The sequence below is a fragment of the Caretta caretta genome, chromosome 1 (assembly GCF_965140235.1).
Source record: "Caretta caretta isolate rCarCar2 chromosome 1, rCarCar1.hap1, whole genome shotgun sequence".
Taxonomy (NCBI): Eukaryota; Metazoa; Chordata; order Testudines; family Cheloniidae; genus Caretta; species Caretta caretta.
In genome coordinates, this window is record NC_134206.1 from 261,172,727 (window position 1) to 261,185,686 (window position 12,960).

General features: G+C 43.7%; 1 protein-coding gene across 3 annotated transcripts in view; it reads left to right on the forward strand.

Moving 5' to 3' along the window:
• The window catches only part of TNRC6B (trinucleotide repeat containing adaptor 6B), a 222,269-nt gene that overhangs the window by 27,122 nt on the left and 182,187 nt on the right, over positions 1-12,960 (forward strand). For all 3 annotated transcript variants that reach the window (XM_075124191.1, XM_048834703.2, XM_048834752.2), the window contains exon 2: positions 9,803-9,875. In XM_075124191.1, the coding sequence (XP_074980292.1) occupies positions 9,803-9,875 (73 nt within the window). The remainder of the gene's footprint in view (positions 1-9,802; positions 9,876-12,960) is intronic.

Below are 12,960 nucleotides of genomic sequence, written 5' to 3' on the forward strand. Positions count from 1 at the left end.
AATTCTTATGGGGAAATTGGATTCACTTAACATCGTTTTGCTTAAAGTCGCATTTTTCAGGAACATAACTACAACGTTAAGTGAAGAGTTACTGTAGTCCCTGCCATAGAAAGGCTGACTGGCTATTGACTGAGATGGCTATGTCATGTGAGATGGTGAGACAATAAGATGTGTTGGCCACAGAGTACAAGAGCTAATAGTCATGGGACAAAGACCATGAGGAAGACCTAGAGAAAGGTGGTTCGAGATGCTGAAGGAGGACATGAAGATTGGTGTCAGCTTGGCAGATACACTTGACAAGAATGTTTGAAGATGAAGAATAAGAGCAGTCCACTCTGATTGACAAGATAAAGTGAAGATGGAGAAGCTCACTGCCCATCTGCAGTGGGACTCCCAATGTCACTAACACTAGGAGAGCTGAGCCGGTATTATCAGCAGTGTGAAAAAGCCTTCGTATGACTGGAGAGCTAGTGACCGTATGACCTTACAAGAGCCAAGACAGTGAAAGTTGAAAGGGAGTGGGACTTCTGGTCAGCACTTTTCAGGACTTTTGATTTTGTTTACACTTCAGGGACTAATATTATAGCGAAAGGAAGTCTCTGTTAAGGACTTTCAATTAAGGTAATAGAGCTAATGCTATATATCCACTGACACTCTCACCACATCCTTTAGCTAATCCAAGGAAGATGAGCTGAAATTCTTGATATTTTTAAGGTTAAACAACAAGCAGGAAAAATCCTTTTTGGGTCGTCTTTGTGCATCAGAAAGTAGGAAAAGGGCACAAACCCAGATTTAAAAAAGCAAACAAAAAAAGCAAGCTTTGCAGGTCACCTTTAACCCATTGAGAAGAATAAGGGCAGTTCACACTTCTTAGTTATTATTCTAGGCTATCTAAAAACTCAGGAAGATGACAATGCATTGGTTTACCCTCAGTTCATAATTCAATCTTCACAATCATGAGGGTTAGGAACAGTATTTTATTTTTAATAAAAGGAAAGCTAATCATGGAGCAAATCTCGGCAGCCAAGGGGTATATTCCTTGGCAAATTGCTGTTGAATACACACAGACCTGTCTACAGATCAAATTACAAATTTTTCCACCTTAAATTGTTACAGGTCAAGAAGTAATCCTTGGTTCCCAGAAAATAGCTACAGAAATGGAATTTAAAAAGCACATTGCCTACTTCTTAATGTGGAGTCAAAAAAAAAGGGAATTCTGCTCATGAAATAAGTGTAATATCTAATCTACTGAGCTGCTAGCATTGTACTTTCTTCAGAGTAACAGCCGTGTTAGTCTGTATTCGCAAAAAGAAAAGGAGTACTTGTGGCACCTTAGAGACTAACCAATTTATTTGAGCATAAGCTTTCGTGAGCTACAGCTCACTTCATCGGATGCATTCTGTGGAAACTGCAGAAGACATTATATACACAGAGACCATGAAACAATACCTCCTCCCACTCCACTCTCCTGCTGGTAATAGCTTATCTAAAGTGATCACTCTCCTTACAATGTGTATGATAATCAAGGTGGGCCATTTCCAGCACAAATCCAGGTTTTCTCACCCCCCACCCCCATACACACACAAACTCACTCTCCTGCTGGTAATAGTTCGTCCAAAGTGACCACTTTCCCTACAAAGTGCATGATAATCAAGGTGGGCCATTTCCAGCATAAATCCAAGTTTAACCAGGACGTCGGGGGGGGGGTAGGAAAAAACAAGGGGAAATAGGCTACCTTGCATAATGACTTAGCCACTCCCAGTCTCTATTCAAGCCTAAATTAATAGTATCCAATTTGCAAATGAATTCCAATTCAGCAGTTTCTTGCTGGAGTCTGGATTTGAAGTTTTTTTGTTTTAAGATAGCGATCTTCATGTCTGTAATTGCGTGACCAGAGAGATTGAAGTGTTCTCCGACTGGTTTATGAATGTTATAATTCTTGACATCTGATTTGTGTCCAATTATTCTTTTACGTAGAGACTGTCCAGTTTGACCAATGTACATGGCAGAGGGGCATTGCTGGCACATGATGGCATATATCACATTGGTGGATGTGCAGGTGAACGAGCCTCTGATAGTGTGGCTGATGTTATTAGGCCCTGTGATGGTGTCCCCTGAATAGATATGTGGGCACAGTTGGCAACCGGCTTTGTTGCAAGGATAGGTTCCTGGGTTAGTGGTTCTGTTGTGTGGTATGTGGTTGTTGGTGAGTATTTGCTTCAGGTTGGGGGGCTTGTCTGTAGGCAAGGACTGGCCTGTCTCCCAAGATTTGTGAGAGTGTTGGGTCATCCTTCAGGGTAGGTTGTAGATCCTTAATAATGCGTTGGAGGGGTTTTAGTTGGGGGCTGAAGGTGATGGCTAGTGGTGTTCTGTTATTTTCTTTGTTAGGCCTGTCCTGTAGTAGGTGACTTCTGGGAACTCTTCTGGCTCTATCAATCTGTTTGTACTTTCTGTTTAGCGAAGAGAGGTTAAAGTCCTCGCAGTGTTTTTCTGCATAATATGAATTGGCAGTACCATTTTCATTTTGGCAGTCGCTGATGTAAATAGCTCTGAGACACATGATCTGAGGGTCAGTGTCTTGTGTGTGGAATAATGACATAGTTTTTATGTTGTCTTTTTATTCCTGCTTGGTGCCCTGAGAGATCTTTCAGTATTATTAACAATATATGTCTGAAGCCCTATCTATCCTAGAAAATTAGTTTCTATATCTCTGTTGAAAATAGCTTTGTCCCATCTACATTAGCAGTTAGATCATTTTCAGTACCAGTTCAGAAAGCATGATTGAGGCTTGGTGGAAGTTCATATTGAACAAAATACACTGTAATTCAGGTTAAAAACCAAACCAAATATTTTTCTAGGCATTTTATACTATGTCAAATTTAAACTTGCCTGCAGAGTGTAGTAGTGGTGATCTATAGAAATCAGTAGAATATTGTTCTTCTCTCCTGGGTGCTGGGAAGGGTGGTAGATTTTACCATTCCTTCCTCTCTTTTGATTTGAAGGGTGGTTCTTCCTTTCCTCCTGGCAGAAGGTATGGTGGACTCTGGAAATCCTACTCCTCTGCTACTAGCTAACGAGCAGAGAGGGAGTTCACCATACTGGGAGGAGATGAGGGATTCTAACTCTTCTTCTGGCAACCAGCAGGAGTACCTTTCCCACTTCTTCCTTAGCTCTTCCTGTTCATCAGAAGTTCCATTTCTCTGTTCTGCCTTGTGAAAGCCAGGCAAAGCAAAGAAACACTTGCGTGACCAGGGGATTGATTCTACAGTAAATTCTGTATATTTGGAATCATGGCAACAGGTCCTGGACTATAGCTGACAAAACATCCGGTTTCTTATGTTCTCATTTTAAAATCCTAAATGAGTTTGTCACCTTTGGAATATCCTAATTAGGAAAATGAGATTTTTCTGTGACATATCTTTAGGCAGCCTGAAGCTTATTGAATATAGAGCAAGCTCACAGTTGCTTTGTTGGAACCATTCCGGCACATGAGTCAGGACTAAGATTCAAACTAAAGTCCCTGCTGTCAAGCATTTACGCGCTTAGCAGTAAGATATTTGAGCCATGATGGCCGCAAAGACCCCTTTTTTGTCTCCCAATGGACTGCTCCTAGCCAGAGATTGTTTGTATGAAAACCACATCCCAGAATGCTTTTAGTTAATGCCAGAAGCTGAGAAGAAAACATTTCAGTTTGACAGCTAGTTCCATGACAAGAATGGTTTATTGCTTCACCATGTTGCTCATTAACTATAAGCTCTAGCCAGCCAACAAAACTGAATTTAAAAAACCTGCAACCTGTTCAATCATACCTCTACAATAAACTTTGTCTTTTGTATAGTGCTTGAACTACTGCAATTGGAACAATTTCAATGAATTGCACAGAGCTGTTCAGGTTGCCTGTGTGGCTATTAGCTGCTTGTTTTAGAACACTTTTAATTAGAAAGAGATGGTTGCATATTTTCATACCAGTTGGGGAGTGAGTAAAGAGAACTGGTTGCCCTGAACTCTGTATTATTTGAAACAGATTTTGACACTGTCCACCTTTTTGGTGATGATGTAATACCGTTTCTCCTTCACTTTAGGATAAATATCCATCATACAATCCAAGAGTCCATTCTCCCCAGAAAGGAATATCTCACATTAAGAGGTTTTTAGCCTGTAGAGTTTCCTACTCTTTTTTTGTGTGCGCGCGCGCGTGTGTGCGCATGTGATTTACTACCCCAGACCCTGCAGAAGAAACCATTTCTTCCTGCACAGAGAAGCTATGCTTTCAGGAGTTCCTGTTGCTGTTGCCCTGAAATCCTCTGTGAAAGATATTCTATAGTCCAGAGAGAAATACAGCCACATGTTGAATTAATCTGTGCTGTTTTCTTTGATGGCTTGTTGTTTCGGAGTGAAGGGGATGAAAGAGGATCTTAGAGGAACCCAGCTTTCCCTGTAATCATATTCTGCTCCTTCCAGTTCTGCAAGCTGGGACCTCACCAGGTCCCTGCAGTGAGATTTATGTGAGGTCACTAAAAGGGAGGCACTTGCTGGAAGTGTATTAATCTTTCCACATGTGAATGTAGAGTGCAAGGCCTTATATGAATAAAGTCTAGGGAAAAACTTAGCCAAGGGGTCGTGCTGTTGTACAAGTCACTCTGCTGCTTCATAGATTTCCTAATCAAGCCAGCTGAACTGCTGTCACTTTGTATACTAGAATCCCCAAGAGAGATTGTTTTCAGATTACATTATAGGTGACACATAATATTAGTCAGTTGGTACAAGACCTAATTTTATTTTGTTCAGTAATTATGGCCTACATTCTTTGTTCCTAGATGTATAATTGACAGCCCTATTAAACCACAGATTATTTGCTTATGCCCAGTTTACCAAGTGATCTCTAGATCACTATCTCAGTGACCTGTCCATTTCTTGACCATTCCCCCAATTTTTGTGTCATCTGCAACTTTAAGAGTGATGATTTTTTTTTCCCAAGTCATTCATAAAAATGTTAAATAGCATAGGGCCAAGAACCAATCCCTTATAGGATCCCACTGGAAACACACCTACTTGATTGATTCCCCATTTAGAATTACATTTTAAGACCTATCAGCTGGCCAGTTTTTAATCCTTTTAATGTGTGCCATGTTAATTTTATATCGTTCTGATGTTTTATTGAAAATGTTATATGGTAACAAGTCAAAGTACATTGCATCAACACTATTTCCTTTATCAATCAAACTTGCAATCTCATTATAAAAAAAGATATCAAGTTAGCTTGATAGGATCTATTTTCCATAAACCAATGTCAGTTTGCATTTATTACAATACTCTTTTGATTCTTGATTAATCAAGTCCTGTATTAGCTGTTGCATTATCTTGCCTGGGATTGATGTCAGGCTGACAGGCCTATAATTACTTGGATCATTCTGTCTACCCTTTTTGAAACTTGGCACAACTGTAGCTTTCTTCCAGTCCTCTGGAACTTTCCCAGTGCTCCAGGACTTATTGAAAGTCAACATTAACAGTCTAGTGAGCTTTTCAGTCAGCTCTTTTAAAACTCTTTGATGCAAGTTATCTGGGTTTGCTAATTCAAAAATGTCTCACTTTAGTAGCTTCTGTTTAACATCCTTCAGAGATTCTAGTGGAATGGATACTACTGCTTACCTGGGTAAAATTCCTGCTTATGCAGGTGGATCTTTACAGCACCAGCTAGAACATTGTTGGCAGAAATGGATGCTTAATCTGAAGGATTGCATCATAAGGGGGTGTGTGTTTTGTTTTTTATTCCTAGGTCATGGCTGTGGTCGAAACTAAGGCATTGTCTACACTGCCAAGTTTTTTCTGTGAAAGACAACTTCTCTTGACAAAACAGTGGAGGTGTACGCACTGCAGTGCCACTTTTGGCATTGAAACTCCTCAGTTTCATTGGTGAAATAAAGCCACCTCAACGAGACTCAGAGGGCTTTTACGCAAAAGTTTCATCGACAAATTGCCACTGTAGACACCACACTTGGACTTTTCTTCTGTACCATGATTTCTGTGAAGTCCTTCTCAGCAGAATTGCTCTAGGTGGTGGTCTGTCTGATTAATCCAGTCTGCCTTCATTAGGTTTTAGTCTTTTAAACTACTTAGACAACACTATTGGTCACATTCAGGACTGTCTTTAGAGACCTGTGGTAGCACTATTAAAACAGGAGGGAGCAAATGAATGTCCAGTCTTCCCTGATTTTCATTCAGTGAGAGAGAGTAGATTCACTGTACAGGTCCTCTCGTGCCGTGACTGGTAAAAAGCCAGTGGGGCATGCTGGGCAGATTATGATGGTGATTAATTCATGCATCCCTGAGGAGAGCGCTGCTAGCAACCCATAAGCATGCTGTAGTCTGGCCCTAGCGCAAAACACAATCACTTGATATTGATGACATAGCAATTTAGGGCTTATCTACAAGAACAATTAGTTTGTGGCAAGCTGGGGAGTGAATCTGCCATGCACTAGCCTGCTGCAGACTAACTGTCCATGTGGATCCTGCTGCAGGGTCCACATGGATGATTGTTTTGCAGCAGGCTCTTGCATGGTAGATTCATGCCCCAGCTTGCCACAAACTAATTTGTTCTTGTAGATAAGCCCTTAATATCCAGCCTCTAACCAATACCTTTCAGGGAAGGGCCACTGAAAAGGCAGTCTTATGCCATTCCTGTAGCATCTGATATCCTCCAACTTTGGATCCCAGTCAATCAGGTTTTTAAACCTAGGTCTGACCCTGAAATTGCATTATTCTTGCTGGTAGGTTGATAATACCATTGGACAGTGGATGGCAGTCAGACATGCATCCTGATGCTTTTAGGTTTATTAGTAGCCTTTAATGTTTATCACTGTGTGCTGCTGTCTTGATGATGTTGCTTTGAAGGGTCGCCACAAGTTAATTTCTGAGAAATCCCAGGGAGTTGTGCAGAGTGATGGCTTTGTTTTTTGAGCACTTTCAGTACAGTCACTCCAGAAGATTCCGTTTTCACTTGTTCAAAGTGTACGTGAAGTCCCTGGGGTAGATTGTGAGACATGATGGGCTACACCGTGGATGACTCTCTCATTTCTATGGATCCTTTTCATTATGTCCAGATGGAACCATTTCCCTGTTCTGTTAATGTTTGGTAGAAACAAGACACTGGATGAAAGTCAGTTGGCTTAGATTTAGTTCAGATACTATGATCGTAATGTTTATTGGCAAGGAGAAGCATTGTTAAAAAGTAGGAAATACTGTAACCTCTTTCTCAGTTGAGGGTATTTACTCACCTATTGCAGAAGTGTTTCACAGTGTTATACTAGACTCTGCTTTGGTCCTGGGTTCCCAGAGCGGAGCAGTAGTTCGAAACTCCTTTTATACTTGGCTAGCAAAAGTATTATAGTATCTCAGCATGGACTTTGTTAGTTATTGATGCCTCTGTCACCACAGTGTTATAGAACTGGAATGTATTCTATGTGGGTTTACCCCTGAAGACTCCTCAGAAGCTGCAGGGAAGACTGGTGTGAGCATGTTACACTTATGCTTTGGTGTTTGCCCTGGCTGCTAGTTCATGTCTGGGTGAAAACTGGGGTGCCGCCCATACAGCACTTTATCAGTCTTGCAAAACTGTCATGAAAGTGTAGTTTCACAGGCACAGAATCCACTTGCACTTGCCATTTGCCTCAGTGATGGATAATAATGAAAAAAGGATATTTTACTCACTTTTTAAAAAAATTATTCACCCTAGGCCAGCGGTTCTCAAACTTCATTGCATTGCGACCCCCTTCTGACAACAAACATTACTACGTGACCCCAGAAAAGGGGACTGAAGCCTGAGCCCACCCAAATCCCACTGCCTCAGGTGTGGGGGCCAAAGCCTGGGCCCCACTGCCTCGGGTGGGGAAGGGGTCAAAACCAAAGCCCAGTGGCTTCAGCCCAAGCCAGGAGGCTTGTAACCTGAGCCCCGCCGCCCAGGGCTGAATCCCTTAGGCTTTGGCTTGGGCCCTGAACCCCAGCAAGTCTAACCCAGCCCTGGTGACCCCATTAAAATGGGGTTGCGACCCACTTTGGGGTCCTGACCCACAATTTGAGAACCATTACCCTAGGCAAATGGACAAGTACAAATGTGTGAGGCCTGCCCTAAATGGTCCCAGCAATTTCAGAGATCACGTCTTCCTTATGTCCTGTTATTACATCAGTTCTTCACACAACACAATTAGTTATGTCTCCCAAGGGTGGAGTTTGCAGGAACTGGTTGACTTCTGTGACAGATCCACACTGCTGGAATGTGTTGCTTGAAGTGGGTCTGAGCTTGCCCTCTGATGCAGGACAGTGTAAGATGCATCTTTTGTTCAGGTTTTCCATTAAAGTCAGGCTGTGAAATCTCTAACATTTAGTCTACTGGCTGGTTCTCCCAGTCAGTGTGTGTGTGTGAGTGAGAGATAAAAGATTAAATGCTGTGGGGGGAGAAGGGAAGAGGTTTTACAAAGTATGAGTTCTCCAGTTTTGGAAAAATGTTGATGGTTCTTGACCTAAAATATGTAAAGGGCACCGAGATGCTCTGGTGATGGATGTTATAAATGTGTGTAACAATAAATAATCTAGTATTATAGCATCAATATATTTTTAAGGCTGTCTGCTTGTAACGTGCATTTCCATTCATACTTCTATACTTCATCTCCTATTCTGTGAAAGTCATACTTTTTTGTAGCATGCAGTTATTGGTTCAGAAGAGCAACTTGCTTGGGGCAGGGGAGCATATTGACATGGGAGCGCAGTGGGTATGAGATGTTTATTCCATTATTAAGCAAACAAAACTGAGAATAAGGCAAAAAGGTAGCTCTTACAACCTCCTTTACAGTCATGAGTTTTTACCTGTGCAATTGTTTTTCGTTATAAGTAGGGCCCTATCAAATTTACGGTCCATTTTAGTCTATTTCATGGTCCTAGGATTTTAAAAATTGTAAATTTCATGATTTTCAGCGATTGAATTCTGAAATTTCACGGTGTTGTAATTGTAGGGATCCTGACCCAAAAGGAAGTTGTGGGGGTGTCACAAGGTTATTGGGGGGGGTTTGCAGTACTGCTACCCTTACTTCTGCGCTGCTGCTGGCAGTGATGCTGCCTTCAGAGCTGGGCATCTGGAGAGCGGTGACTGCTGGCCAAGAGCCCAGCTCTGAGGGCAGAGCTGCCGCCAGCAGCAGCAGCGCAGCAGTAAAGATGGCATGGTATGGTATTCCCACCTGTACTTCTGTGCTGCTGCCTGCAAAGCTGGGCCCTAAGTCAGCAGCTGCCACTCTTTGGCCACCCAGCTCTGACGCAAGCAGCACAGAAGTAACGGTGGAATGGTATGGTTTTGTCACCCTTACTTCTGCTCTGCTGGTGGGGCGCTGCCTTCAGATCTGGGCACCTGGCCAACAGCTGCCACTCTCCAGGTGCCCAGCTCTGAAGGCAGTGCAGAAGTAAGGGTGGCAATACCACAACTCCCCCTAAAATAACCTTGTAACCTCCTTGCAACTCCCTCTTGGGTCAGGACCACCAATTTGAGAAACGCTGGTCTCCCCTGTGAAATCTGTATAGTCTAGGGTAAAAGCACACAAAAGACCAAGGGGGAGACCAGATTTCACAGTTCATGACGTGTTTTTCTTGGCTGTAAATTTGGTAGGGGCCTATTTAGAAAGTGGATAAACTTTAAAAAATCATTTTGGAAGCGAGGGGTTGCTTATCTTCAGAAGGAAGTTTGCCTTTCTCTTGTACATATTTTGATCTCGTGATTAATCACAGCTGATTATATATGATTTTTCTTTTCTCTTTTCAGGGTTTTGTTTTTGCACTGAATGTAGCCAGGACGGATCCTTGTGGGCTTTAGCAGCCCGAGGAAACTGTCAAAGGTAAAATCATCTAAACACCAATATACACTTGGAATTTTAAGGGGGAATAGAGCAGAATTAAACTATGCTAACCATTAATTGACTGGCATAGCAATGCTTGTTGCTGTCTTAGCATACTTCCCTTTCTCTTATTTCTTGTGGGTTTGGGTGTAAGATTTTGGTAAATGCTTGATGATTTTCATGCTTGTTGGATAAAGATATGTGTACTGTGGTGTTTTTTGGCAGAGTTCAGTGGCGATAAGAGTATCAACCTTTTAGAAACAGTGAAAACTTAGGGTATGTCTACACTACGAAATAAAGTCTATCTTATAGAAGTCCATTTTTAGCAATCTATTTTATACAGTCGATTGCATATGTACACACTAAGCGCATTACGTCGGCAGAGTGCGTCTACAGTACCGTGGCTAGCGTCGACTTTCAGAGCATTGCACTGTGGGTTACTATCCCACAGTTCCCGCAGTCTCCGCTACCCATTGGAATTTTGGGTTGAGCTCCCAATTCCTGATGGGGCAAAAACATTGTCGCGGGTGGTTTTGGGTACATGTCGTCAGTTACCCCTCCCTCCATGAAAGCAACGGCAGACAATCGTTTCGTGCCTTTTTTCCGTGCAGATGCCATACTGCTGTCAGCAGACGGTGCATTAGGAGTGCTAACCGTCGTCGTCATCCACCACTTCCACTGCAACTCTGTTCTCCTGCTCTTGTCTTAATAGCGAATTTCCCCATGTTGTGTGTCATGTGCTCCTGGGTACTTGTGTTCTTCCTCGGGAAATGAGCGCAGTGCTAACCGTCGTCCTCCACCGCTTCTGCTGCAACTCTTCTCTCCTGGTGCCATGAATCCATCTTGCAGGTCCTCTCGTCGTTCTGTATAATATCTGTTCTCATGGCATCCATCGTCATCCACCGCTTCTGCTGCAACTCTGCTCTCCTGCAGATGCCATACCACGGCAAGCATGGAGCCCTCTCAGCTCACCGCTGCTGTTGTGAGCATTGCAAACACCTCACGCATTATCCTGCAGTATGTGCAGAACCTGCAAAATCAGGCAAGGAGGCAATGACAGCGTGATCACGATAGTGATGAGGACATGGACACAGACTTCTCTCAAAACACGTGCCCTGGCAATTTGGACACCATGGTGGTAATGGGGCAGGTTCATGCCGTGGAACGCCGATTCTGAGCCCAGGAAACAAGCACAGACTGGTGGGACCGCATAGTGTTGCAGGTCTGGGATGATTCCCAGTGGCTGTGAAACTTTCGCATGCGTAAGGGCACTTTCATGAAACTTTGTGACTTGCTTTCCCCTGCCCTGAGGCGCAAGAATACCAAGATGAGAGCAGCCTTCCCAGTTGAGAAGTGAGTGGTGATAGCTCTCTGGAAGCTTGCAACGCCAGACAGCTACCGGTCAGTCGGGAATCAATTTGGATTGGGCAAATCTGCTGTGGGGACTGCTGTGATCCAAGTAGCCAGTGGAATCACTGAGCTGCTGCTATCAAGGGTGGTGACTCTGGGAAATGTGCAGGTGATAAGTGGATGGCTTTGCTGCAATGGGATTCGCTAACTGTGGTGGGGCGATAGACGGAACGCATATCCCTTTCTTGGGACTGGACCACTTGGCAGCCAGTACATAAACCGCAAGGGGTACTTTTCAATAGTGCTGCAAGCACTGGTGGATCACAAGGGATATTTCGCCACCATCAATATGGGATGGCCGGGAAAGGTGCATGATGCTCGTATCTTCAGGAACTCTGGTCTGTTTGAACAGCTGCAGGAAGGAACTTACTACCCAGACCAGAAAATTACCGTTGGGGATGTTGAAATGCCTACAGTTATCCTTGGTGACCCAGCCTACCCCTTAATGCCATGGCTCATGAAGCCATACACAGGCACCCTGGACAGTAGTAAGGAGCAATACAACTATAGGCTGAGCAAGTGCAAAATGATGATAGAATGTGCATTTGGACGTTTAAAAGCTTGCTGGCGCAGTTTACTGACTAGGTGAGACCTCAGCAAAACCAGTATTCCCATTGTTATAGCTGCTTGCTATGTGCTCCACATATCTGAGAGTGTAAGGGGGAGATGTTTATGGCGGGGTGGGAGGTTGAGACAAATCGCCTGGCGGCCGATTATGCGCAACCAGACACCAGGTTAATTAGAGCACAGCTGGGCGCCCTGCGCATAAGAGAAGCTTTGAAAACCAGTTTCATGACTGGCCAGGCTACAGTGTGACAGTTCTTTTTGTTTCTTCTTGATGAAAACCCGCCCCCTTGGTTGACTCTACTTCCCTGTAAGCCAACTGACCTCCCCGCTTTGATCACTGCTTTCAGAGGCAATAAAGTCATTATTGTTTCAAAATCATGCATTCTTTATTAATTCATCACACAAATAGGGGGAAAACTCGCAAGGTAGCCCGGGGTGGGTGGGTGAGGAGGGAAGCACCGGTTGGAGTGGTGGATGAAGGGAGGAGGGAAGGACAAGGCTACGCTACAGTTAAAAACTTATTGAATGCCGGCCTTCTGTTGCTTGGGCAATCCTCTGGGGTGGAGTGGTTGAGTGAGGAGGATATGGAACTTGGGGAGGAGGGCAGGCGGTTATACAGGGGCTGCAGTGGTAGTCTGTGCTCCTGCTGTCTTTCCTGCAGCACCACCACCAGATGCCTGAGCATGTCAGTTTGCTCCCCCATTAGACTTAGCATTGCGCTCCTCCCTCCTCTCATTGCGCTCCTCCCTCTTCTCATCACGTTCATTTAATGTTTTCCTGGTCTCTGCCATTGTTTGCCTCTGCGCATTCTGCTGAGCTTTCAGTGCGGGAGGACTGCATGAGCTCTGAGAACATTTCATCGTGAGTGTGTTTTTTTCGCCTTCTAATCTGCGCTAGCCTCTGGGACGGAGATGATGGGGGAGCGTTGAAATATTTGCAGCTGCGGGAGGGAGAAAAAGGGAGAGTAGTATTTAAAAAGATACATTTTAGAGAACAAAGGGAAGACTATTTCACACTGAATCAGGCGATTCACATTACATAGCACATGTGCTTTTGGTACAAGGTTGCATTTTGCCTCTTATATTGAGAGCCTGCTGATTTGGTGTGA